We start from the raw sequence: 24,736 nt of genomic DNA, 5'->3' as shown, positions 1-24,736 counted from the left end.
TCCTTTCCCTCCCTCCCTTCCTTACTCCTTTCTTCCTTCCTTCTTTCCCTCCTTCCTTTCTTTCTTTTTTTCTTGAGACAGTCTCACTGTGTTGCCCAGGCTGGAGGGCAGTGGCACAATCTCTCCACTCCAGTCATGAACTCCCGGGCTCAAGCAATGGTCCCATCTCATCCTCTAGAGTAGCTGGGACTACAGGCATTCAGCACTGTGTCTGGCTTACTTTTTGTAACATTTTTGTAGAGACGGGGTTTCGCTATGTTGCCCAGGCTGGTCTCAAACTCCTGGCCTCAAGTGATGGCCCCCGCCTTGGCCTCCCAAAGTGCTGGGATTACAGGCAGGAGCCATCGTGCCCAACCTAGAATACTTAATTCTTTTCTTTCATGCATTATTATTATTATTATTATTATTATTATTACTATTATAACAGAGTCTTGCTCTGTTGCCTAGGCTGGAGTGCAGTGGTGTGATCTCGGCTCACTGCAACTTCCGCCTCGCGACTTCAAGCAATTCTCTGCCTCAGCCTGCCGAGTAGCTGGGACTACAGGCATACGCCACCACGTCCGGCTAATTTTGTATTTTTAGTAGAGACGGGGTTTCGCCATATTGGTCAGGCTGGTCTCGAACTCCTGACCTCAGGCGATCCGCCCGCCTCAGCTTCCCAAAATGCTGGGATAACAGGCGTAAAACACCACGCCCGGCCGATCAGTACTTTTTAAAAACTCTTAGGTTCAGGGTACATGTACAGGTTTGTTATATAGGTAAACTCATGCCATGGGAGTTTGTTGTACAGATGGTTCTGTCACCCAAGTACTAAGCCTAGTACCCGAGATGACAACTTCTGAAAATAAAATAATCTGATAAAAGCGATGGACACTCTCTTTCGCTTCCAGGTGGCGCGGCGCCGCGCCGCGCCCCCCCCTGCAGAACTGAGTCGTTTACTGGCCAGTGGGGTCCCTGTGCCCCGCACAGGGCTTCGCTTGGCCCCGCCTCCCCGCCTAGGGCGGCTACTGCGCGGTTGCCTTGAGCGTTGCTCCGAGTCCTCCAGCCCACCGAGTCCTCCTCCTAGATCGGCCCCAGAAGAAACGCTTCCTCTTCCCTCTTCGGAGCCAGCGAAACCTCCACCCGGAAGCCTCGACGCCCGGAGGTTGTGAGCGTCCTGTTCAGATCGCCTACCGTTTACTCTTTCATTCACCCCAGAAATGATTTCTGAGTTCCCGGCCTTTGTCAGAGATATGAACGAGGCACGGTCTGTGTCCACCTAAAGGACGGTAGGACTGGATGAGCGTTGTTTTCCAAGGTACAGAATGCCGCGCCTCGAAGGAGCCGAGGGGGCGGGAGGCCGCGTAGAGGAGGGGACGGTCCCGGAGCCTCGCCGAGCCTGCGGTGTAGACACCCCTGGTGTCTAGTGGTTGAGGATCTTCTTTTGGCCGAGCATGGTGGGTAGAAGGAACGCTCCGAGCAGAAGAAAAGTGACTGTCGTGAAGACATCTGCGTGTGGAGGGTGCGTGGGTGCCTGGAGCTGAAGCTGAAAAGGTGAGCAGGGGCGAGCCTAGAGGGCTTCGTGCGCGTGATAAGAAATTTAAACAGGATCCTGAGTAACCTAGGCGGTATTTTAGGTTTTTTTTTTTTTTTTTTTGTGAGACGGAGTCTAGCTTTGTCACCCAGGCTGGAGTGCAGTGTCGAGATCTTGGCTCACTGCAGCTTCCGCCTTCCGGGTTCAAGCGATTCTCCTGCCTCAGCCTCCGGAGTAGCTGGGATTACAGGCACGCGCCACCACGACTGGCAAATTTTTGTGTTTTTAGTAGAGACGGGGTTGCACCATGTTGGCCAGGCTGATCTCGGACTCCTGATCTCCAGTGATCCTCCCTGCCTCGGCTTCCCAAAGTGCTGGGATTACAGGTGTGAGCCACCACGGCCAGCCTAGGCGGTATTTTAATCTGGACATATGAGCTTGGATTTGCACTTCGAAATACACCAGGTAACCAGGTTGGGTTGAGGAGGAAGAGTCTGCAGCCTGTTTGGGTATGGTGACAGAATCGAGGTGGGGATGGCCTGACATGTGTTTATTGGTGAGTAGTCTTGTGTCTCTTCCATTGACGTGTAACTCTCATGAGAGCAAGGACTATTACCTCTTTAGTTCGTTTCTCTTACCCAGCACTTAGAAGAGCGACTAGCCTGGCAAATGGTAGATTCTTTTTTTTTTTTTTGAGATGGACTCTCTCGTTGCCCAGGCTGGAGTGCAATGGCACGATCTTGGGGCCCACTGCAACCTCCACTGCCCGGATTGAAGCAATTCTCCTGCCTCAGCTTCCCAGGTAGCTGGGATTACACGTGCCTGCCACCACACTTGGCTAATTTTTGTATTTTTAGTAGAGATGGAGTTTTACCATGTTGGCCAGGCTAGTCTAGAACTCCCAACCTCAGGTGAGCTGCCCACCTCAGCCTCCCAAAGTGCTGGGATTATAGGTGCGAACCACCGTGCCCGGCTGGTACGTTCTTTTTGTAAGATTTTTATGTGTTTATTTTTTAACTTAGTGTCGGGGTCTGGCTGTGTTGCCCAGGCTGGTCTCGAACTTCTGGGTTCAAGCAATCCTCCCACCTCAGCCTCCTAAACGTAGTAGTTTTTTTTTTTTTTTTTTGAGACGGAGTCTCTGCTGTCTCACCTGGGCTAGTGTCACGATCTCAGCTCACTGCAGTCTCTGCCTCCCAGATTCACGCCATTCTCCTGCCTCAGCCTCTGGAGTAGCTGCGAATACAGGCAACCGCCATCAGGCCTGGCTAATTTTTTGTATTTTTAGTAGAGACGGGGTTTCACTGTGTTAGCCAGGATTGTCTTGATCTCATGACCTCGTGATCCGCCTGCCTCGGCCTCCCAAAGTGCTGGGATTACAGGCGTCAGCCACCGCGCCTGGCTGGTTCTTAAATTTTTTTTTTTTTTTTTTTTTTGAGGCGGAGTCTCGCTCTGTTGCCCAGGCTGGAGTGCAGTGGCCAGATCTCAGCTCACTGCAAGCTCCGCCTCCCGGGTTTACGCCATTCTCCTGCCTCAGCCTTCCGAGTAGCTGGGACTACAGGCGCCCGCCACCTCGCCCGGCTAGTTTTGTGTATTTTTTAGTAGAGACGGGGTTTCACCGTGTTAGCCAGGATGGTCTCGATCTCCTGACCTCGTGATCCGCCCGTCTCGGCCTCCCAAAGTGCTGGGATTACAGGCTTGAGCCACCGCGCCCGGCGGTTCTTAAATTTTTGATGGGTGAATGAATTAATTGATAGTTGACAGGACTTTCTAACTGAATAGCAGATGGAACTGCGAAGTAGAGTAGACAGATTACTGGAAATTGGAAGAACGCAAACATGGAATCCTGTTCAGTGGGTGTTTTTACTGAGCCCTTCTGGTGCAAAATGGCTGAAGCGGGAAGTGCAAAATAGGCCCCAGCTGCTGGTGTACTCCAGGGAGGGGTCCAGAGCCCAGAATCTGCCTATATACACCAGTTCTAGGTCTTAGTCTCACCAACCTAAGATGTCAGTTTCCTTTCTGCCCACCCACCTGTCTGAATTTGAGAAGTCGCTACTTCTTTGTTTTGTTTTGAATATTATCATCCACAGGCATAGAATCCATATGACTGTGACTTTAAGCCTTTATATTATTTCATTATATTGATGTATTATCATTTAATAAAACCATTCCAGGCCAGGTGCGGTGGCTCAAGCCTGTAATGCCAGCATTTTGGGAGGCCGAGGCGGGTGGATCACGAGGTCAGGAGATGAAGACCATCCTGGCTAACATGGTGAAACCCCGTCTCTACTAAAAAAAAATACAAAAAACTAGCCGGGCGTGGTGGCGGGCGCCTGTAGTCCCAGCTACTCGGAGGCTGAGGCGGGAGAATGGCGTGAACCCGGGAGGTGGAGCTTGCAGTGAGCCGAGATCGCGCCACTGCACTCCAGCCTGGGCAACACAGCGAGACTCTGTCTCAAAAAAATAAATAAATAAAATAAAATAAAACCATTCCCTGGCATTTTTGTTATTTGTTTACCTTCACAGATAATGCAGGAATGAATATCTTCATGTCTTCCTTTTCCTCCATTTTTTTTTCTTTCATTGAGTGTTTTCCCAAAGGAGTAATTTTTGTTCTGTTTTGTTTTGTGTTCTTTCCTTTCCTTTTTTGAGATGGAGTTTCGCTCTTGTTGCCCAGGCTGGAGTGCAATGGTGCAAACTCGGCTCACCACAACCTCCGCCTCTCAGGTTCAAGCGATTCTCCTGCCTCACTCAGCCTTCCAAGTAGCTGGGATTACAGGCATGCACCACCATGCCCGGCTAATTTTGTATCTTTAGTAGAGACGTGGTTTCTCCATGTTGGTCAGACTGGTCTCGAACTCCCAACCTCAGATGATCTGCCCGCCTCATCCTCCCAAAGTGCTGGGATTACAGGCATGAGCCACTGCGCCTGGCCTTGTTTTGTTTTGTTTTGACAGCGTCTCGCTCTGTCGCCCAGGCTGGAGCGCAGTGGTGTAATCTCAGCTCACTGCAGCCTCCACTTCCCAGGTTCATGCAGTTTTCCTGCGTCAGCCTCTCGAGTAGCTGGGAGTACAGGCACGTTCCACCTCGCCTAATTTTTGTATTTTAGTAGAGACAGGGTTTCACCATATTGACCAGGCTGGTCTCGAACTCCTGATTTCAAATGATCCACCCACCTCGGCCTCCTAAAGTGCTTGGATTACAAGCGTGTTAGCTACTGTGCCGAGCTGAGTTTAAGGGATTTTTATGGAAGCTTGATCATGTAGACATGATCAGTTATTAACTCAATCTCCAGCTCCTCTCTCCTCCTGAAAGGATGAGGGAGGAGGCTAAAAGTTCAAGCTTAGAGTCTAAGCTTCAAATCCTGGCTTGGTCTTCCTGGTGACCAGCCCTCATCCTGATGCTGTCCAGGAGCCCAGCGAGTCACTTCATTAGAACAAAAGGCACTCCTGTCACTCAGGATGTTGCAAGGGATTTTGGAGCTCTGTACAAGGTGCTCTTAATGGCCAGGCGCTGTGGCTCACACCTGTAATCCCAGCACTTTGGGAAGCCAAGGCAGGCAGATTGCTTGAGCTCAGGACTTCTAGACCAGCCTGGGCAACAAAACAGCCTGAACAACATGGCAAAATCCCATCTCTACAAAAAAAAATACAAAAATTAGCCAGGTGTGGTGGTGCGTGCCTATGGTCGCAGCTACGTGGGAGGCCAAGCGGGGAGAATCGCCTGAACTTGGGAGGTCGAGGCTGCAGTGAGCCAAGATCACACCACTGCAGTCAAACCTGGGGTCAGAGTGAGACGCTGTCTCCAAAAAAAAAAAAAAAGATGCTCTTATTTCTTCCATCACTCAGGAAATTACAAGGATTTTAGGACCTTTGTGTTGGGAACTGGGGCAGAGACCAAATATATATATATACACACACACACATATATATACATACACACACACACATACACACACACACACATATATATATATTTTTTTCTTTTTTTGAGACAGTGTTTTGCTCTTGTTGCCTAGGCTGGAGTGCAATGGGGTGATCTCTGCTCACCACAACCTCTGCGTCCCTGGGTTCTAGCGATTCTCCTGCCTCAGCCCCCTGAATAGCTGGGATTACAGATGCCTGTCACCACGCCCTGCAAATTTTTATATTTTTAGTAGAGACGGGTCTCGAACTCCCAACCTCAGGTGATCTGCCCGCCTCGGCCTCCCAAAGTGCTGGGATTACAGGCATGAGCCACTGGACCCGGCCCCAGATATATAGTTCTTATTATGTCATGGTGCTTTTATTTGTTATGTTTTTCTGTTTTCCTGATGAAAATGTAAGCTCCATAACAGAGCGTACATTGTGCCAGGCCACTATTTGTAGTACGTAGTAGTACTACGTAGTAGGTGCTCAATTAGTATTTCTTGAATGAATTAAATCATGAGGGAATGAATGAGCCAGATAAGCAGTGGAGGAGGGGACAGATGTTCCAAACAGCAAGGACTGCTTGTGTAGAAGAGCTGTGGCCACCAGGGGTTTGAGAGCTGAAGGATGGCCTATAGGGCTGGTGTACATAGTATATACCAAGAGAGGTAGTGATGAGAAAGAGAATTAAGCATGGCTAGACCCTAACAGACCTTGAAGGCTGTGTTTGTTCTAAGGGCAATGAGAAGAATGAGAAGGCATGAAAGGGTTTGATGTAAATTGAGAACTGCTTTTTTTTTTTTTTTTTTTGAGATGGAGTTTATCTCTGTCACCCAGACTGAAGTGCAGTGGCACAATCTCGGCTCGCTGCAACTTCCCTTCCTGGATTCAAGCAATTCTTCTGCCCCAGCCTCCCGAATAGCTGGGATTACAGGCGCTTGCCACCACACCTGGCTAATTTTTGTATTTTTAGTAGAGACAGGGTTTCACCATGTTGGCCAGGCTGCTCTCGAACTCCTGACCTCATGTGATCTGCCCACCTTGGCCTCCCAAAGTGCTGGGATTACAGGTGTGAGTCACTGCGTCCGGCCAGAGAATTGTGTCTTTATAAGAGCCTTCTGACTACTGGGTCATAAATGGATGGTATTGGGGTAAATGGAGGCAGGAGAAGTCATCCAGGCAGAAGTGACACCAGTTTGGACATAATTGGGTGTAAATTTTTTTTTTTTTTTTCAGACGGAGTCTTGCTCTGTTGCCCAGGCTAGAGTGCAATGGCGCGATACTGGCTCACTGCAACCTCCGCCTCCCGGGTTCGAGCGATTCTCCTGCCTAGCCTCCTTAGTAGCTGGGATTACAGGTGTACACCACCACGCCCAGCTGATTTTTGTATTTTTAGTAGAGACGGATTTCACCATGTTGGTCAGGCTGGTCTTGATCTCCTGACATTGTGATCTGCCTGCCTTGGCCTCCTAAAGTGCTGGGATTACAGGCATGAGCCACTGCACCCAGCCATTGGGTGTAAAATTAACAGGGACTACTTCCTATCACTATGTCAAAGGTGGACGGCTATGCTAACTAGACTGGAAAAGCCACAGACTTCGGATCTCTTCATTGGCACATAACTGAGCCACCTGAGTAAATCACTCTCCCTTCATTCCTTGTTGACATTCAGCAAATCCTGATGGTGCTTCTGCCATGTACCAGGCCTCTACCAAGGGCTGCAGCAAATATAAACATGACTGTGGTTCAGGCTGCCCCCCAAAAAGGAGCCTCCTAATAGAAGTAGTGTCCCCTTTGTCTTCCTGTGTTCCCTGCCCTGCCAGTGTTTGCCTCCCGTCTTCAGTACTGTTTTCAGTCATCTGCTTTATATTGTGTCCATCTTTTTTTTTTTTTTTTTTTTTTTGAGACGGAGTTTAGCCCTTGTTGCCTAGGCTGGAGTGCAGTGGTGCAATCTCAGATCACTGCAACCTCCATCTCCCGGGTTCAAGAGATTCTCCTGCTTCAGCCTCCCGAGTAACTGGGATTACAGGCATCCACTACCACACCCAGCTAATGTTTTGTATTATTATTTTTCAATTAAAAAGTAAACTTCAGTGTCCAAAATGCAAACTTTGAGAGGGCAGAAAGATCACATACAAGGCTGTCACTTCACACTTGGAGAGTTGCACAGCAGCGGGCAGAGGCGCTCCTCATTTCACAGACGATGGGGCAGCCGGGCAGAGTAACTCACTTCCCAGATCGTGCAGGGGCCAGGCAGAGGCGCTCCTCACTTCCCAGATGGTGGGACTGCAGGGCAGAGGCGCTCCTCACTTCCCAGACGGGGCCGGGCAGAGGTGCTCCTCACTTTCCAGAGGTAGGCAGAGGCGCTGCTCACTTCCCAGACAGTGCTGGGGCCAGACAGAGGCGCTCCTCACATCCCAGATGGTGCGAGGGCCAGGCAAAGGCGCTCCTCACTTCCCAGACAGCAGAGGCGCTCTTCACTTCCCAGATGGTGGGTGGCAGGTCAGGGGCGCAGTTTTTTGTATTTTTAGTAGAGATGGAATTTCATCACGTTGGCCAGACTGGTCTTGAACTCCTGACCTCGGGTGATGCACCTGCTTTGGCCTCCCAGAGTGCTGGGATTACAGGTGTGAGCCACTGCGCCCTGCCCTAGTGTCCTCTGTGCCTACCCCAAGGCCCAGGCAAAATCAGGTGCTCTATATGTCTCTGAATGAATGTGAAGTCTTCTCATTGAGGCTTATGCTAGTGGGCATCAGGGAGCCAGTTCCCCAACCTGGGGATTCTCTCAAGGCTTACAGAGCTCATTGTATCAGTCATTTCAACCATCCAAGCCAAAGAGGGAAGAACAACTCTTGCCTTTCTAACTCACGAGACTATAAAGAGAAAAAAAATATAAGAGGCTTGGCTGGGTGCAGTGGCTCATGCCTGTAACCCCAGCAGTTTGGGAGGCTGAGGCAGGCTGATCACCTGAGGTCAAGAGTTTCAGACCAGCCTAGCTAACATGGTGAAACCCCATCTCTGCTAAAAATACAAAAATTAGCTGGGTGTGGTGGCCGATACCTGTAATCCCAGCTACTTGAGAGGCTGAAACAAGAGAATCGCTTGAACCCAGGAGGCGGAGGTTGCAGTGAGCTGAGACTGTGCCAGTGCACTCCAGCCTGGGTGACAGATGGAGACACTGTCTCAAAACAAAACAAAACAAAAAATTACCTGGGTGTGGTGGTACACACCTGTAGTCCTAGCTTCTTGGGAGACTAAGGCAGGAGGATTGCAGGAGCGCAGGAGGTCAAGGCTGCAGTGAGCTATGATTGCGCCCTCCAGCCTGGGCCACAGAGTGACCATCTCTAAAAAATAATAAAAATTAAAGGGGCTTTGCAAAAGCGGAACGTGTCTGGATGATTATCCCCTGCATGTGCAGTGCCTTGTTTACAATTAATTTGCTTTTCCCGTGTTTATTCAACAAATATTTATTGAGCACTCACTTTGTGCCAAGCCCTGTGCTAGACGCTAGATAAGCAAGACTCGACTCTGCCCTCAAGGAGCTTACACTCCAGTGTGACTCAAGGGAAAAAGAATTTGAAAGTTGCTACCTACCCAGTCCCCTCACTGCACAGAAACTGAAGCCAGAGGTGTCCACACCTTTCTTCTTCCCATGCTCTGATAGCTCCTCTCTGCTAAGCTCCCCATTGCCTGTGACCCCATGTGTCAGGTTTCCCGCCTGGGGTGCACTCAGAAAATGGTTCATGTAAATAATATTGAAAAGATTGGACCTTCTCTGCAAAGAATGGGGCCGTTGCTTTTTGAAAAACTTCCTGTTGATAGTGTCTCCTATGACTACCCCAATTTCTGGCTGTGTGGTTTACACACAGCAGTTGTCTCTGCTCTTGCATTGTGAGAGTCAACAGAGGCCCAAGAAACCCCGATACTAGTTTCCTGCTGTTGGTGGGTTTTTTGAGACAAGGTCTCTGTCGCCCAAGCTGGAGTGCAGTGGAGTGCAGCCTCAAACTCCTGGGCTCAAGCGATCCTCCTGCCTCAGCCGCCCCAGTAGCTGGGAGTACAGGTGCACGCCACCACGCCGGTTAATTTTTTAAAACATTTTGTAGAGATAGGGTCTCGCTGTGTTGCTCAGGCTGGTCTTGAACTCCTGGCCTCCAGCGATCTTCCCGCCACGACCTCCCAAGGTGTTGGGGTTACAGGCGTGAGCCACGCGCTCGGTCCCCCGTTCTAGTTACGATTTTGTTGCAGGCGGTGAAAAGTCATGTGGCCTCCAAGGTCCTAGATTTCTGAGGGGCGTCAGATTGGCAACCTAATGTAAACTGATCTCCGACTGGCTACCCACCCTCCGCTTTTTGCTGTTTTCATCCTGGGGGCTAACCGCTAAGACACAGCCTCCAGTTTCCCTAGGGAAGCCTCCGCGGAGGAAGGCACCGACTGGAGCACCCGGGAAGACCCACCTGGGGAAAGTCTCCCTACGTGCAGTCTGCGGGCTGAAGGGGCCGGCCGAGCCTGCGTATTAGCGTCCCGCCGGTCCTGCTGCGCTGAGAGGAAGGGGCGGGGCGTCGCCAGGTCGTGCCCGCATCCGCCGGACGCCGGAAGTGGCTCTCCGCCCCTGCCACTGGGCCATGGAGACTGTGGCACAGTAGATTGTAGTGTGAGGCTCGCGGGGGCAGTGGCCATGGAGGCCGTGCTGAACGAGCTGGTGTCTGTGGAGGACCTGCTGGTGAGGCCTGGCCCGGACAGAGGGAAAGGGAAGGTCGGAGGGCGGGTCCTGAGGAGAGTCAGGTATGGGCCGAACCCTCCTCCCGGCATCGGCTTGGCCGAGGGAAGCCGAACTACGGCTCCCGGCAGCCTTCACAGCGTCTGGCTCCTGCCCGGAGGGCCCGCTATGCCGCAGAGGCTCCTGGGAGTTGTAGTGTCCTGATCCCCCACGTACGGGCCTGTTGCCCGACCGTGGTTAGACTGACGGGTTCTGGGATCATGCAGGAGCTGTGAGCTCTGAGCTCAGGGCGCTCCTCCAGCGGTGGAGGAATACAGTGACCATCAGAAGGCGTCACCTATTACTGCGTCCGGCACGGTGCTAAGGCATCGCATGCCAGATCTCAGTCCTTGTAGCTCTAGGAGGTAGACACAACTTCTATTCCTGGACAGTAAAAGGTCCAGGCCCGGCAGGGTGGGGCAGGATGGGGCCAGCAGCCTCAAATGAGGACCGCGTGGGCTGTTGCTGAGCAGTTCTGACAGTATGTTTACTGTTTGGCCGCCGGGGTCAGCTGCTCTGGGAGCGGTTCCTGGAGCTGCCACCAGGTGGCATCTCCGCTCGGTACCGCCGGGGGGAGGGGAGACCAGGGGCATCTGTCCCAAGAGCTGGCCCACAGGCCAGGAGGAGCCGAAAGCCTGGGTCCCGGGCATGGAGATAGCAGACGCTGGGGTGCCAGATACCGAGACCCACGAGGGAAAGGAGGCAGAGCCAGGGATATGGGGTGTGACTGACACCATGTCCAGATAGAGAATGGTTGACGCCCTTTATTTCTAAATGATTCCTCTCTTCCCCTGTGGCAGAAATTTGAAAAGAAATTTCAGTCTGAGAAGGCAGCAGGCTCGGTGTCCAAGAGCACACAGTTTGAGTACGCCTGGTGCCTGGTGCGGAGCAAGTACAATGATGACATCCGTAAAGGCATCGTGCTGCTCGAGGGTGAGGCGCTGTACTCTCCCCTTCCCGCTGCCATCTGGGCTGCTGTACCATGTGGGTCCCCGTAGTCCAGGCACCTCTCAGTTGTCTCCGGTAGATTTACAGCACCAAGGGCTATACTTAGCTTGACGTCTCCCAGTGAACTTTTGGCTACTTACCGCCCACCATTGTTTTGCCAGAGGGAGTCGTAGCTTGTCAGTTCCCCCAGGACTGTCTTGATCTGGAGAAGTGACTTGAGGTCACGCAACTAGTAAGTTCATGGCTGAATTGGGACTAGAAGGTCCCGTTTTGTGAGACCTAGGCCCATGCCCTTCCCCCCAACACCACCACCATGTTGCTTAGTTAGCAGCTACTGAGAATCTTTTGTGGCATGGAAGAGGCCCAGAGGACTGTCCTACAAAATTGTGAGCACATAGTGCTTTTTGTTTTTTGTTTTTGTTTGAGACGGAGTCCTGCTCTGTCTCCCAGGCTGGAGTACAGTGGCGCTGTCTCAGCTCACTGCAGCCACCCTCTCCCGGTTCAAGCAATTCTCCTGCCTCAACATCCTGAGTAGCTGGATTACAGGCGCCCACTACCAGGCCCGGCTAATTTTTGTATTTTTAGTAGGGACAGGGTTTCACCTTGTTGGTCAGGCTGGTCTCGAACTCCTGACCTCAGGTGATCTGCCCACCTCGGCCTCCCAAAGTGTTGGGATTACAGGCGTGAGCCACCGCGTCCAGCCAGATAGTGCTTTTTGGATTGGAACCCTATTTCCCATTGGTTTTGTGTGGGTCATCATTTGTCAGAGGCCACAATACTTAATCACTTAATTTCTCTGTACCTCCTTTCTTTTGTTCAAGTAATCATTTATAAGCACATAGTCAGTGTACAGCCATCCCTCTGTAGCCATGGGGGATTGGTTCTAGGAACCCCGCCCCCACAAATACCAATAGCCATCAAAGTCCCTTGTATAAAATGTTGTGGTATTTACATGTAACCTGTGCACTTTCTCGTACATACTTTCATTCATCTGTAGATTACTTATAATACCAAATACAATGTAAATGCTGTGTAAATAGTATTCTATATTGTTTAGGGAATAATGGCAAGAAAAAAAGGTGTGTTCATGTTCAGTACATATGCAACTATCTTTTTTTTTTTTTCTGAGTATTTTTGATCCATGTTTGTTGAATCCATGAATACAGAATGCCAACTGTGCTAGCAAAGGATGCCTATTGAAAATCTATAAAGGCCGGGCGCGGTGGCTCAAGCCTGTAATCCCAGCACTTTGGGAGGCCGAGATGGGTGGATCGCGAGGTCAGGAGATCGAGACCATCCTGGCTAACACGGCGAAACCCCGTCTCTACTAAAAAATACAAAAAACTAGCCGGGCAAGTTGGCGGGCGCCTGTAGTCCCAGCTACTCGGGAGGCTGAGGCAGGAGAATGGCGTAAACCCGGGTGGCGGAGCTTGCAGTGAGCTGAGATCCGGCCACTGCACTCCAGCCTGGGCAACAGAGCGAGACTCCGTCTCAAAAAAAAAAAAAAAAAAAAAGAAAATCTATAAAAATGGCCGCGCGCAGTGACTCACACCTGTAATCCCAGCACTTTGGGAGGCCAAGGCAGGCCGATCACAAGGTCAGGAGTTCAAGACCAGCCTGATCAACATGGTGAAATCCTGTCTCTACTAAAAATATGAAAATTAGCTAGGCGCGCACCTGTAATCCCAGCTACTCAGGAGGCTGAGGCAGGAGAATCACTTGAACTCGGGAAACAGGTTGCAGTGAGCCAAGATCACGCCATTGCACTCCAGCCTGGGCAACAGAATGAGACTCTGTCTCAAAGGAAAAAAAAAAATCTATAAAAGACTCTTTCTTAAAAGATACAAATAATTTTACCCTGTGTTTGTCTACTTCGGCAATTCAAATTTTCAGGTTCGGCCGGGCACGGTGGCTCAAGCCTGTAATCCCAGCACTTTGGGAGGCCGAGACGGGCGGATCACGAGGTCAGGAGATCGAGACCATCCTGGCTAACACGGTGAAACCCCGTCTCTACTAAAAATACACAAACTAGCCGGGCGAGGTGGCGGGCGCCTGTAGTCCCAGCTACTCGGGAGGCTGAGGCAGGAGAATGGCGTAAACCCGGGAGGCGGAGCTTGCAGTGAGCTGAGATCCGGCCACTGCACTCCAGTCCGGGTGACAGAGCAAGACTCCGCCTCAAAAAAAAAAAAAACAAAACAAATTTTCAGGTTTATTCTACAGCAGGGTGTAGCTGTAGAAGAAACAGCCTCTCTAAGTGATTATCAACAAATTCTAGTGCATAGAGTACAGTTATCCTCTGGGAAGTCTCTGAATTAAGAAAGTCAGGTGGGACCAGGCACTGTGGCTCACGCCTGTAATCTCAGCACTTTGAGAGGCTAAGGCCAGAGGATGGCTTGAAGACAGGAATTCGAGACCATCTGGCCTGTCTCTATAACAAAAATTTTTAAATTAGCCAGGTGTGGTGGTGTGTGCTTATAGTCCCAGCCACTTGGGAGGCTGAGGCAGGAGGATCAGTGACCCCAGGAGTTCGAGGCTGCAGTGAACCATGGACGTGCTACTGTGCTCCAGACTGAGTGACAGAGTGAGACCGTCTCCTTTTTGTTTTTTTTGCAAAACAGAGTTTCACTCTTGTTGACCAGGCTGGTGTGTGCAATGGCGCAATCTTGGCTCACCACAACCTCCGTTTACTGGGTTCAAGCGATTCTGCTGCCCCACCCTCCTGAGTAGCTGGGATTACAGGCATGTGCCAACACGCCTGGCTAATTTTGTATTTTTTTTTTTTTTTTGAGACGGAGTCTTGCTCTGCCACCCAGACTGGAGTGCAGTGGCCGGATCTCAGCTCACTGCAAGCTCCGCCTCCCGGGTTTACGCCATTCTCCTGCCTCAGCCTCCCGAGTAGCTGGGACTACAGGCGCCTGCCTCGTCGCCCGGCTAGTTTTTTGTATTTTTAAGTAGAGACGGGGTTTCACTGTATTAGCCAGGATGGTCTCGATCTCCTGACCTCGTGATTCGCCCGTCTCGGCCTCCCAAAGTGCTGGGATTACAGGCTTGAGCCACCGCGCCCGGCCTAATTTTGTATTTTTAGTAGAGACAGGATTTCTCCATGTTGGTCAGGCTGGTCTCAAACTCCTGACCCCAGGTGATCCACCCGGCTCAGCTTCCCAAAGTGCTGGGATTACAGGCGTGAGCCACCGCTCACAGCCAAGAAAAAAAAAAGGAAGGAAGACAAAGTCAGGTGGGGTCTTTGGGGAAGGCTGATTGAAGGCAAGTTTTGAGTTATTTTTGTAAAGGGGGATTTTTTTTAACAGTAATTGGACAGCAGGCAGTTTAATTAAAACCACAACAGCAGCACTTTGGGAGGCCGAGGCGGGCAGATCACTTGACGTCAGGAGTTTGAGACCAGCCTGGCCAACATGGTGAAACTCCATCTCTACTGAAAATACAAAAATTAGCCCGGCGTGATGGCGGGCACCTGTAACTCCAGCTGCTCGGTAAACTGAGGCAGGAAAATCGCTTGAACCTGGGAGGTGAAGGTTGCAGTGAGCCGAGATCACGCCATTGCACTCCCGCCTCGGTGACGAGTGAAACTCCGTCCAAAAAAAAAAAACACAGCAGATGCCAAAACTGAGTCGTGCTGCCTTTGGCTTCTCCAGGGCCCCAATTTCCTCATTTCAGTTGGATGGACCGGTTGACTGTAATGATGCTAAAGGGATGTTCTGTCACTGGTGTTGGGGCAGCTGGGGTTCACCCTGCTCCAGAGCTCTGGCTAGGGTGCTGGGAGTGACTGGATCTGAAAGGGAGGCTTAGAACCATGACCCTCCCAGGATCACAGAGGCATTCAGAGAGTGCAAGGGGCCTCTGGGACATAGTATTAGGAAAGTATTAGGAAAGAAGCATTTCTCACTCTCTTCTCTGCCCCTCCCCAGAGCTGCTGCCCAAAGGGAGCAAGGAGGAACAGCGGGATTATGTCTTCTACCTGGCCGTGGGGAACTACCGGCTCAAGGTGAGATGGGGCCCCAGTTCCCTTCACCCTCCTCTGGGGCTACAGGACCTTACTGCGTTCTCCAGGGTGGATCCCTGGACAGCAGGAAGGCTGAAGGGGTGCAGATGTGCAGAGCGGTGTCAGATGAGGACTCCAAGGGAAGATCAGAGTGGCGAGGGTGTGGGGAAGAAGGTGACGTCAAGAGATTGGGTGCAGGCCCCAGCCTTGCACTGTTATCTCCCGCAGAGTTGGGGTTGTTTGTGGACTCTACTCTGTGGGGTGGGGCTGGAGGGAGGGAGGGGGTGGAGGTCGAGGGAGGAGCCCCCAGGGCTGAAGAAGGGAAGGCCCTTCAAGTGGGCAGGAGGAGTGGTGGATACTGAGGTGTAGCTGGCCCGGTGGCTCACACCTGTAATCCCAGCTACTCAGGAGGCTGAGGCGGGAGGACTGCTTGAGCCTGGGAGTTTGAGGCTGCAGTGAGCTGTGATTGCGATGCTGCCCTCCAGCTTGGGCAACAGAGCAAGACTGCATCTCTCATTTTTTCTTTTTTTCTTTGAGACGGAGTCTCGCTCTGTCCCCCAGGCTGGAGTGCAGTGGCCAGATCTCAGCTCCCTGCAAGCTCCGCCTCCCGGGTTCACGCCATTCTCCTGCCTCAGCCTCCCGAGTAGCTGGGACTACGGGCGCCTGCCACCTCGCCTGGCTAGTTTTTTGTATTTTTTTTAGTAGAGACGGGGTTTCACTGTGTTAGCCAGGATGGTCTCACTCTCCTGACCTCGTGATCCGCCCGTCTCAGCCTCCCAAAGCGCTAGGATTACAGGCTTGAGCCACCGTGCCCGGCCCTCCGCATCTCTTATTTATTTATTTATTTATTTATTTATTTTGAGGCGGAGTCTCGCTCTGTCGCCCAGGCTGGAGTGCAGTGGCCGGATCTCAGCTCACTGCAAGCTCCGCCTCCCGGGTTCACGCCATTCTCCTGCCTCAGCCTCCCGAGTAGCTGGGACTACAGGCGCCCGCCACGTCGCCCGGCTAGTTTTTGTATTTTTAGTAGAGACGGGGTTTCACCGTGTTAGCCAGGATGGTCTCGATCTCCTGACCTCGTGATCCGCCGGTCTCGGCCTCCCAAAGTGCTGGGATTACAGGCTTGAGCCACCGCGCCCGGCCTCTTATTTAAAAAAAAAAAAAAAACCACTGAGGTGTGTTTGACGCGTGCCTGTTTCCCCGAGTTCAGGAATACGAGAAGGCCTTAAAGTATGTCCGCGGGTTGCTGCAGACAGAGCCCCAGAACAACCAGGCCAAGGAACTGGAGCGGCTTATTGACAAGGCCATGAAGAAAGGTGACAGCCTCGGCCCCTTTGTTCAGCCCTGCTCTTCCCCATGCCTGGGCGCTTTGGTCTCTCTGTAAATGAACCCCTGCAGGCAGCCCCTCAGCCCCACCCCTTCCAGTCCTTAGAGCCCCTTGCCCTGCGACTCCAGGTAGGGGTGTGCCTCTGTTGAGGAGCAGGGCTGGTGGAAGGGGACGGGCTCCTGACACTGTCCCTTTCCTTCCCCAGATGGACTCGTGGGCATGGCCATCGTGGGAGGCATGGCCCTCGGTGTGGCGGGTCTGGCCGGACTCATCGGACTTGCTGTGTCCAAGTCCAAATCCTGAAGGAGGCGTGGGAGCCCATGGAGAACGCTCCGGGAGGGCCCATCCATCCTCGCTGTCCCTTCCCTGTTCTCCCCCTGCACCCCTGTCTCTGTCCTCTGTGGCCTTCAACTAACTTCTGCTCCCCTGAGACCCGTTCTTCAGCCCCAAATCATGTGCTTTGGGATGAGTGTAAATAAAACGGGGCTGTGGCTTGGGAACCCCCGTGTCTGCATTGAGGGGAGGGGAGGGTTCCGAACGCTGGGCACAGGGGCGGAGGTGTCACTCCTGGTTCTCTCCTGCCCCTGCCCTCCAGGTTGGCACGGGGTTCTTTGTCCACTGCGCAGCCCAGAGCCCACACCCCTCCTTCCTCCCTTTCCTGAAGCCACGTCCTTGAGAGTGCCGGGCAGCTTGGAGACACGGGGCTTTTCTATGGTCCCAGAGTTGTGAGAGGAGGCACTGACTGGAGCAGGGGTGGGCAGAACTGCGGGGTCAGGCCGGGCTTCAGGCCTGCGTTCTCCTCTGACCTACTCAGCTGCCTCTGTGGACTTTTCCACAGCAAGCCCCCGTGGCTTCCTCCTCCCCGACCTCCCCTCCCCTCCCTTTTTCTTCCTGTGGCCTCCCCTTCCTCCTACCTCCTCCTCCGGGGATGGGGGGCCCCGGTGCGGGAAGGAATCCTGCATCTGGTATGGAGTAGGCGGGGGTCCTGGGAGGGGTCAGAGCCCAGGGCGCCCCAGCTCTCACCTGTGGGCTGGAAGGTCAGGACTCCGCCCCACCTGGCCAGTTTCGCCCCCTCGTGCCAGGCTCGGCATGGGCCTGTTTTGCTTCACTGCATACCTCTCGTTCCACAGCCCAGGCCAACTCAGCCAGGAGTGGGGAGGAGACACCTGAGGGGAGGCCAGAGAAGCCCTGGGAGGCCAGAGAAGCCCAGCAGGGTCGTGGGACCAGGGAGGTGTGCAGCCAGCACTGATGGCCCCCAGGGACAGAGCCCTAGGGAACTGGAGCAGGAGATAAGTGTGTCCACCCTAGGACAGGTGCTCTGCACTGGCTCGGGATGGGAACCCAGAGGCTGCTAATCCATCATCATTAACGAATAGAGTGGGTGACAGTCCCGATAACTGGGAACAGGTTGCAGAGCTTAGCCACAGGATCACGCTCCAGGCTCCTGGCAGCAGGACCAGCTCGATGCTGAGTCAAAGATCAACTTAGGAGGAAATTCGAATTTTGGGCGAGAGCGACTCCCTGGTGGCCTCACTCAGCCCTGCGGCACTCACATCCAGGACAGTCCCCGGTGCTGAGCGCTGGTTATGTGCAGGGGGCTTGACTCCCTGGTCCCAATGAGGTCTTAGTGTGTTGCCCAGGCTGGTCTTGAACTCCTGAGTTCAAGTAGTCCTCTTAGCCCAGCCTCCCAAAGTGCTAGGATTATAGGCGAGAGCCACTGTGCCTGACCCCTGGTCCCAGTTCTCAGGATAGCCCATGCAGTAAGCAGTCGGGTCTGTCATTGACAGAGCAGAAGCAGGCTCAGGGGACTAACACTCCCTGCCTGAGTTCCCTGGTGAATGGATTGTGGGGCCGAGTTCCAGTCCAGGCTGGATGGAGCCCAGAGCTGTGGGTCTCCCATTCTCCCGTCCCCTCATTCCAGCTTCATCTTCCTTAAGAGACTCACATGCCCCAACCCCTCAGTCTGCGAGTATCTTAGATTGTTCTCACGGTCCCTCCATCCTTCTCCACTGAAGGCTGCTGTTCATTCTTTTTCTGTCTCTGTCCCTTATTGCTCTCACGTCTGTCTCTATCATCTTTTCACTCCTTGTCCCTCTTACTCCGTTCTCTGGCCCCCAGTGAAAGCTGAGTCAGACAGATGCTTCCCCTCAGTTCCCAGTACCTCCCCTGGGGGCCCCTCGTTGGCTGTATCGTCAGTGGCTCCAGGGTAAGTCTGCCCCCCCACCCTCGTGGGGCGGGGAGCCGGGGCAGCCCAGAGGCTGGGGGGAGGGGGTGGACTTTTGGCCCGTTTCGGTTATTCCCTCCATCTCGTCAACAGCTGCCGCGCGCAGGCTTAGCTCATTCCTCTGACCTGCCAGGAAGCAGAGAAAACCCAGAGAGCAGGAGGGAGGCAGAAACCTGGAGGCAGAAAGTGGAGACGGACCTGAGCCCGAGGAAGACACAGGCAGAGGCCGAGGTTGATTCCACCCCAGCCTGTCCAGACAACTCTCCTTAGCCGCAGCCCCTTCCAGTTCCCTAGGGGTTCTGCCCCTCCCCCTCTCTGGGGCACCAGTCCCCCAGGGCCCTGCATCCCACCATGTCGATGGCTGTGGAAACCTTTGGCTTCTTCATGGCAGCCGTGGGGCTGCTGATGCTGGGGGTGACTCTGCCAAACAGCTACTGGCGAGTGTCCACCGTGCACGGGAACGTCATCACCACCAACACCATCTTCGAGAACCTCTGGTTTAGCTGTGCCACCGACTCCCTTGGCGTCTACAACTGCTGGGAGTTCCCGTCCATGCTGGCCCTCTCTGGTATGGGGTGGGGAGCGCTCCAGGGGGAGAGGGCGGCGGGGAAAAGCTGCACAGACCCCAGGGGAGGGCGGGTACTGCCGTGAGGATGCAGGGAGCCCTGGATTAAGCTCTGGGGGTCTGGGTTCCTGCAGCCAGGAGGGCTGGGGACGGCCCCTGCCTAGAACTGGAGTGAAGACCTTGCCACACGTGGCCCTCTGCGCTAGCGTGGCACTTTTAGCTGTTACAGGTGCAGGCACCGGAATCAGACCCCCTTTCCCAGCCCTGTGCCGTGGGCAAATGATGAAACCAGCCTCATCTCACCCACCTGTAGGGTCAGGGTGAGAGTCCCAGTTCCCAGGTGACTGAGAAAGTGCAGAATGTTAATGGGATGTTAACACACACAGGCACTCAGTACAGTTGAGCATGTGTTGGGGATGGGATTGCTGGGGTGGGCAGGGGGAGGCGGCCCCATCTTGGATTCTTGTAGGTTGATCAACTTCCAGGCTCCACAGCCTCCCCGGCCTCACTGGGGGGCACTGGTCTCCTTGTCCAGCTAATGTCTAAAGGGCCCCTGTGAAGGGAGGCATCTTGCAACTTGCAGGTTGAGCGTCCGCTTTAAGGAGGCGGTGTGTGTGCGGGTGTGTGGGTCTTTTCGAGCCGACAGCTCTTTGGGCCCAGGGCAGTTCTTTCTGTGGCTGCGGCAGCTTCCCACTCCCTGCTCCCCGCTAGGATGAGGCCGCCCCACTGTTTCTCCAGGGCAGTCTCCTTTCCATCTGCCCCATGCCAGAGACCAAGCGCGGGCGACTATGAATTGCGTGTGGTGCCGCTGCACGCCCTCCTGGGTCCCTCAGGGCCAGTCCGCTCACCAGGCACCGTGTGGCAGGGAAGGAGCCAAGGGTGACACTGGGTGTGAAGCAGGGCTTGAGAGCTCATCCCTGGGGATGTCAGAGCTGCTCTGAGCAGTTAGGGGGCCTGGGTGGGTCTCCTGTGCTCCCACTACTCCCAGCCCCTCCTGAGGCAGCGGCAGAGGCTTTGTGTTTTCATCCATCTCTCCAGGACTGACTGTGTTCAGGGCTGGTGCCCCCCCAGCCAAAAAAAAACTCTATAAAAGCTGAGTACAATCTGGGCCAGAAGCCCAGAGTGCTGAGTGGCCAGAAGGGACATTGGAGGCAGCCCCTACACCCACTTCCCAGACACATCATACTGTGAGGAAGGGGCTCTGCTGTAAGCCTGCACACCTGAGAGAGGCACCCCTGGGAACTGCATGAATGACAGTGCCAGAGTCCCCAGGACACGGGGGTAGAGGGTGGCTGGGTTCCGGACCTTGGGCTAGGTGCTTCCACCTACATTATTTCCACGGTGGGGAAGTAGAGGGAATCTTTTACAGAAGCTGAAAAGCCTTGGCAAGGTGCAGCACCCCACCCCAAGTCACATAGGCAGGAGAGGGGAGCCGGGATTCAGACTCCACGGCTGGGGTGGTCCTGGGAGAGAGACCTGACTTGTGTCTCCCAGCCGTGCTCCCCAACCCCTGGCCATGCAGCCCGTGTGCCCCAGGCTCTTCGATAATCTCTCCATTGACTGCCAGAGCCACCTGGGGACTCAGACTCTTGTGGGCCCCAGAGGGAGTCGCTGGGAGGAAGAAAGTGCTCCTGGAGAACTTTGCCCCTCCTGCCTACCCCCCCCCCCCACTCTGCACCCTGCATCTCCTGGCAGGGGCCCAGCCTTTCCCCTTCAGCACCAACGGTTATGCCCCACCCGGGAAAGGGGTGCAAGGTCCTTGGAATGCTTGGCAACTATCAAAGACGGAGAAGGGAGGAGAAGGGGGAAGCAAGAGGGAGACAGTCTCCTTCAGGCCTGAGAAAAGGGAAACTGAGGCACTGAAAGACTGAGCTGGACTGACTTGGATGGGTCCTGGGCCCAGGATTCCACCTAGATCCGAAACTCGACCACTTGTGGTGGTCCTGAGCTAGTCAGGAGGCTGAGCAGGAGGATCGCCTGCACCGAGGAGTTCAATCAAGGCTGCAGTGGTGAGCTGTGGTGGTGCTACTGCACTCCGGCCTGGGCGACAAAGCAAGACCCTGTCTCTAAAACTGCCCTAGACCCTCTGCTATACAGCACTGCTGCCCCCTACCTGTTATTCCAGGAAGAAACCAGGTCAAAATGTGCAGCACTGGGCTAGGACAGTGGGAAGGACTTGGAGTGGAATCAGACGTGGGGAAGGCGACAGGGATGCTTAGCTGTGGTTTCTGTAATACCCAGTAATGTGAGAGTAACCTGATAGGGCAGCTGTTCTCAGTCAGGCGACTTTGCACAATGATTGTCATGGCTTGTGGGGAGGGGATTGCACCCCGTGGGTAGAGGCCAGGGGGGCTTCTGAACATCCCACAGTGCACAGGACGACCCCCAGAACAGAGTTACCCAGCTCAGGTGTCAAGAGTGCCCAGGAGAAACCTGTAATCCAAGCACAAGCAAACCATGCCAGGTGCATGGGAGGAGTGGGGAGTGGGGTGGGAAGGGTCCAGATGCCGAAGGAGGGAGGGGTGACTGCAACTGGGTAGGCTGGAGGAGCCCAGGGGAAGGAGAGGACTTGGGGACTGTTAGGTACAAGAGAGCAAGAAGGTGAGGGGGGCCTGGCGCAGTGGCTCATTCCTGTAATCCCAGCACTTCGGGAAGCCGAGGCAAACAGATCACTTGGGGTCAGGAGTTTGAGACCAGCCTGGACAACATGGTGAAACCCTGTCTCTACTAAAAATACAAAAATTAGCTGGGTGTGATGGTGCATGTCTGTAATCCCAACTACTGGGGAGGTTGAGGCAGGAGAATCACTTGAACCCGGGATTGCAGAGGGGAGGAGAAGGGGGGAAAGGCTGATGACTGTGCCTGCCCCCAGGGTATATTCAGGCCTGCCGGGCACTAATGATCACCGCCATCCTCCTGGGCTTCCTCGGCCTCTTTCTGGGCATAGCAGGCCTGCGCTGCACCAACATTGGGGGCCTGGAGCTCTCCAGGAAAGCCAAGCTGGCAGCCACTGCAGGGGCCTTCCACATTCTGGCCGGTAACTGGGGGAAGGTGATGGGGCGGGGCTCTGCATGGCGGTGGGGGGGGGTCCCCCTCTGCCACAGACTTCAGGCTGCTTTGTCCTCACCTCATCTCCAATTCCCGCTCCTCATGCTTACCTTCCCTACCCTGCTGCATGGACACCTGCTTACCCCTGCCTCATCCATACTCCCCAAATCTGGCAGCAAATCAGCCCAACGGCAGTGTTTCTTGAGCTCCCAGTAGGGGCCAGCCACGGCCAGGTGTGGGAGGGACCTGAAAGATGACAGTGAGCGGCTGCCTCTGGGAGCTTACATCCTGGCTGGGGAGCAGAGTTAGGGTGCACACTGTGGCACACACACAGTGCACAACCACAGTACCATACCATGGGGCATGGTGGCTCATGCCTGTAACCCCAGCACTCTGAAAGGCCAAGGCAGGGCCAGGTGCAGTAGCTCACACCTGTAATCCCAGCACTTTGGGAGGCTGAGGTGGGTGGATCACCTGAGGTCAGGAGTTGAAAACCAGCCTGGCCAACGTGAAACCCTGTCTTTACTAAAAATACAAAAAAACAAAAATAAAAAATGCCAGGCATGGTGGCAGGCACCTGTAGTCCCACTGACTTGGAGGCTGAGGCAGGAGAATCACTTGAACCTGGGAGGTGGAGGTTGCAGTAAGCCAAGATTGTGCCACTGGACTCCAGCCTGGGTAAAAGAACGAGACTATCCAAAAAAAAAAAAAAGGCCAAGGCAGGAGAACTGGCTTGAGCCCAGGAGTTCCAGACTAGCCTGGGCAGCATAGTGAGACCCCATCTCAGCAAAAAAACACAATGCCATCTGGCCACCGCTTTTCAATTTGCAGAACATTTCTGCATCCATGGCCTCACAATAAGTCTTCAAGGTAGGGTGGGTATTTCTGTTTTCCAGAGGTAAAACAGGCCCAGAAAGGTCAGGAGGCTTGCAGGAGGACAAGCCCCTAGTGAGTAGGGTAGTGCTAGCCTGGGGGTCTTCCTGGCTTCAGGAAAGCACGACCCTGGGCTCCCAGGGCCCAGCTGGGCTTTCAAGGGTGGGCGGGATTTGGATGAGGCTCCATCTGGGTGAGGAGATGATGGGATGAAGGCCCTAGAGGTGGGCATGAACTAGGCAGGTCTGGGATCAAGAGAGAAGAGGCAGGAGGAAGTGGAGGTAGTGGGAGATGAGCTGGGTGGGCTGGAGTTGGGGGCCTAAGGGCTACCCTGAGAAGTTGACGCCAGGAAGGAGGAAGGCTTATAAACCGGGCTGGGGAGAAAGGAATTGAGTGAAATTGCTGCTTTTGGACTTGATGCCCCCGTCCTACTCTGGGCAGCCCCTGCCTGCCTCTCCCCCTAAGCCCCCTTTCCCGCTATCCTTCCCCCTGGACTGGGGTCCTCCTCCGGTCCCCAGGTATCTGCGGGATGGTGGCCATCTCCTGGTACGCCTTCAACATCACCCGGGACTTCTTCGACCCCTTGTACCCCGGAACCAAGTGAGTGAGGGGACCCCACCCCGCCCTCGGGGCAGCGGATGGGACTCAGCCCTGCCCCCGGCTGGTGCCTCACTGGTCCCACGCCCATGCGTCGCTTTTGTGCGCAGGTACGAGCTAGGCCCCGCACTCTACCTGGGCTGGAGCGCCTCCCTGATCTCCATCCTGGGTGGCCTCTGCCTCTGCTCCGCCTGCTGCTGCGGCTCTCACGAGGACGCCGCCGCCAGGTGAGCGGGGAGAGGCGCAGGCTGGGGCAGGGCAGGATTGGGGAGATGAGGGCCGCGCCCCGGCTCTGACCCGGGCCTCTCGCCGCAGCGCCCAGCTGCCCTACCAGGCTCCGGTGTCCGTGATGCCCGTCGCCACCTCGGACCAAGAAGGCGACAGCAGCTTTGGCAAATACGGCAGGAACGCGTATGTGTAGCAGCTCTGGCCCGTAGGACCCACTGTCCTTCCCAGTGCCCCAAGGAGAGGGGTCCTGGCCTGGACCCATTCCCCTGTAGTCACCTCAGGGGCCGGCCGCGCCCTGCTCCCGGAGCCCCGCCTCGGCCACGCCCCCGTGTCTTGCACTCCCGCGGCCCCTGCAGGTCAAGAACTGCTCTTGGGAAGTCCCATATCCCCCCCTGAGGCTGGATCCCTCATCTTCTGACCCTGGGTTCTGGGCTGTGAAGGGGATGGAAGTGTCCCCGCACGTTTGTATTCTGTATAAATACATGCATTAATAAATGTATATTGTGATCGTTCAGGGCTTGAAGGTGTCAGAAGCGGCCGGCCAAGCAAGGGGCGGGGGGTGGTGCCAGGAGTAGGTTCAGGTCTCGGACCCCAGACTGTCACCCTGTCCACCACTTTGGGGCTGTGTCGTACATCAAAACAGAAGAGGGGTTGCAAGTGACTTCGCGAGTGGCACATAATTGCTGGTAAGAGTCACCAAGGAGCAGATCCCGGAAGCCCCCGCTCCAGGAAACTGGAAATAGCAGAGATGACCC

General features: G+C 54.3%; 2 protein-coding genes across 3 annotated transcripts; both read left to right on the top strand.

Moving 5' to 3' along the window:
* Nucleotides 1-10,000: 10,000 nt before the first annotated feature.
* Nucleotides 10,001-16,946, top strand: FIS1 (fission, mitochondrial 1). Its single transcript, XM_033192418.1, has 5 exons — nt 10,001-10,138; nt 10,975-11,107; nt 15,049-15,125; nt 16,330-16,435; nt 16,652-16,946. The coding sequence occupies exons 1-5, from the start codon at nt 10,094-10,096 to the stop codon at nt 16,747-16,749; spliced, it is 459 nt and encodes a 152-aa protein (XP_033048309.1). The 5' UTR covers nt 10,001-10,093; the 3' UTR covers nt 16,750-16,946.
* A 156-nt stretch (nt 16,947-17,102) lies between these two features.
* On the top strand, nt 17,103-24,495 carry CLDN15 (claudin 15). Of its 2 annotated transcripts, none has more exons than XM_033192416.1 (6): nt 17,103-18,652; nt 18,804-19,238; nt 22,108-22,272; nt 23,675-23,756; nt 23,864-23,980; nt 24,069-24,495. In XM_033192416.1, exons 2-6 carry the CDS (start codon nt 19,022-19,024, stop codon nt 24,172-24,174), a joined length of 687 nt encoding a protein of 228 aa, XP_033048307.1. In that variant the 5' UTR covers nt 17,103-18,652; nt 18,804-19,021; the 3' UTR covers nt 24,175-24,495. The 2 variants fall into 2 exon arrangements, with proteins under 2 accessions (XP_033048307.1, XP_033048306.1); XM_033192415.1 differs by having other exon boundaries at nt 18,764-19,238.
* Nucleotides 24,496-24,736: the final 241 nt, after the last annotated feature.

This window comes from Trachypithecus francoisi, unplaced genomic scaffold, assembly GCF_009764315.1.
Source record: "Trachypithecus francoisi isolate TF-2019V2 unplaced genomic scaffold, Tfra_2.0 Lachesis_group4, whole genome shotgun sequence".
NCBI lineage: Eukaryota > Metazoa > Chordata > Mammalia > Primates > Cercopithecidae > Trachypithecus > Trachypithecus francoisi.
The sequence above is the reverse complement of the archived record's forward strand: the minus strand, read 5'-3'. Positions and strand labels throughout refer to the sequence as shown.

Excerpts from the sequence above, each read along its gene's own strand:
- CLDN15 (XM_033192416.1), top strand. The coding sequence starts at position 19,022 with ATGTCGATGGCTGTGGAAACCTTTGGCTTCTTCATGGCAGCCGTGGGG. Across the intron at positions 23,757-23,863 it reads CCCTTGTACCCCGGAACCAA|GTACGAGCTAGGCCCCGCAC; the intron begins GTGAGTGAGGGG and ends TTTTGTGCGCAG. Across the intron at positions 23,981-24,068 it reads CACGAGGACGCCGCCGCCAG|CGCCCAGCTGCCCTACCAGG; the intron begins GTGAGCGGGGAG and ends CTCTCGCCGCAG.
- FIS1 (XM_033192418.1), top strand. The coding sequence starts at position 10,094 with ATGGAGGCCGTGCTGAACGAGCTGGTGTCTGTGGAGGACCTGCTG. Across the intron at positions 15,126-16,329 it reads TGGGGAACTACCGGCTCAAG|GAATACGAGAAGGCCTTAAA; the intron begins GTGAGATGGGGC and ends CCCCGAGTTCAG. Across the intron at positions 16,436-16,651 it reads TGACAAGGCCATGAAGAAAG|ATGGACTCGTGGGCATGGCC; the intron begins GTGACAGCCTCG and ends TTCCTTCCCCAG.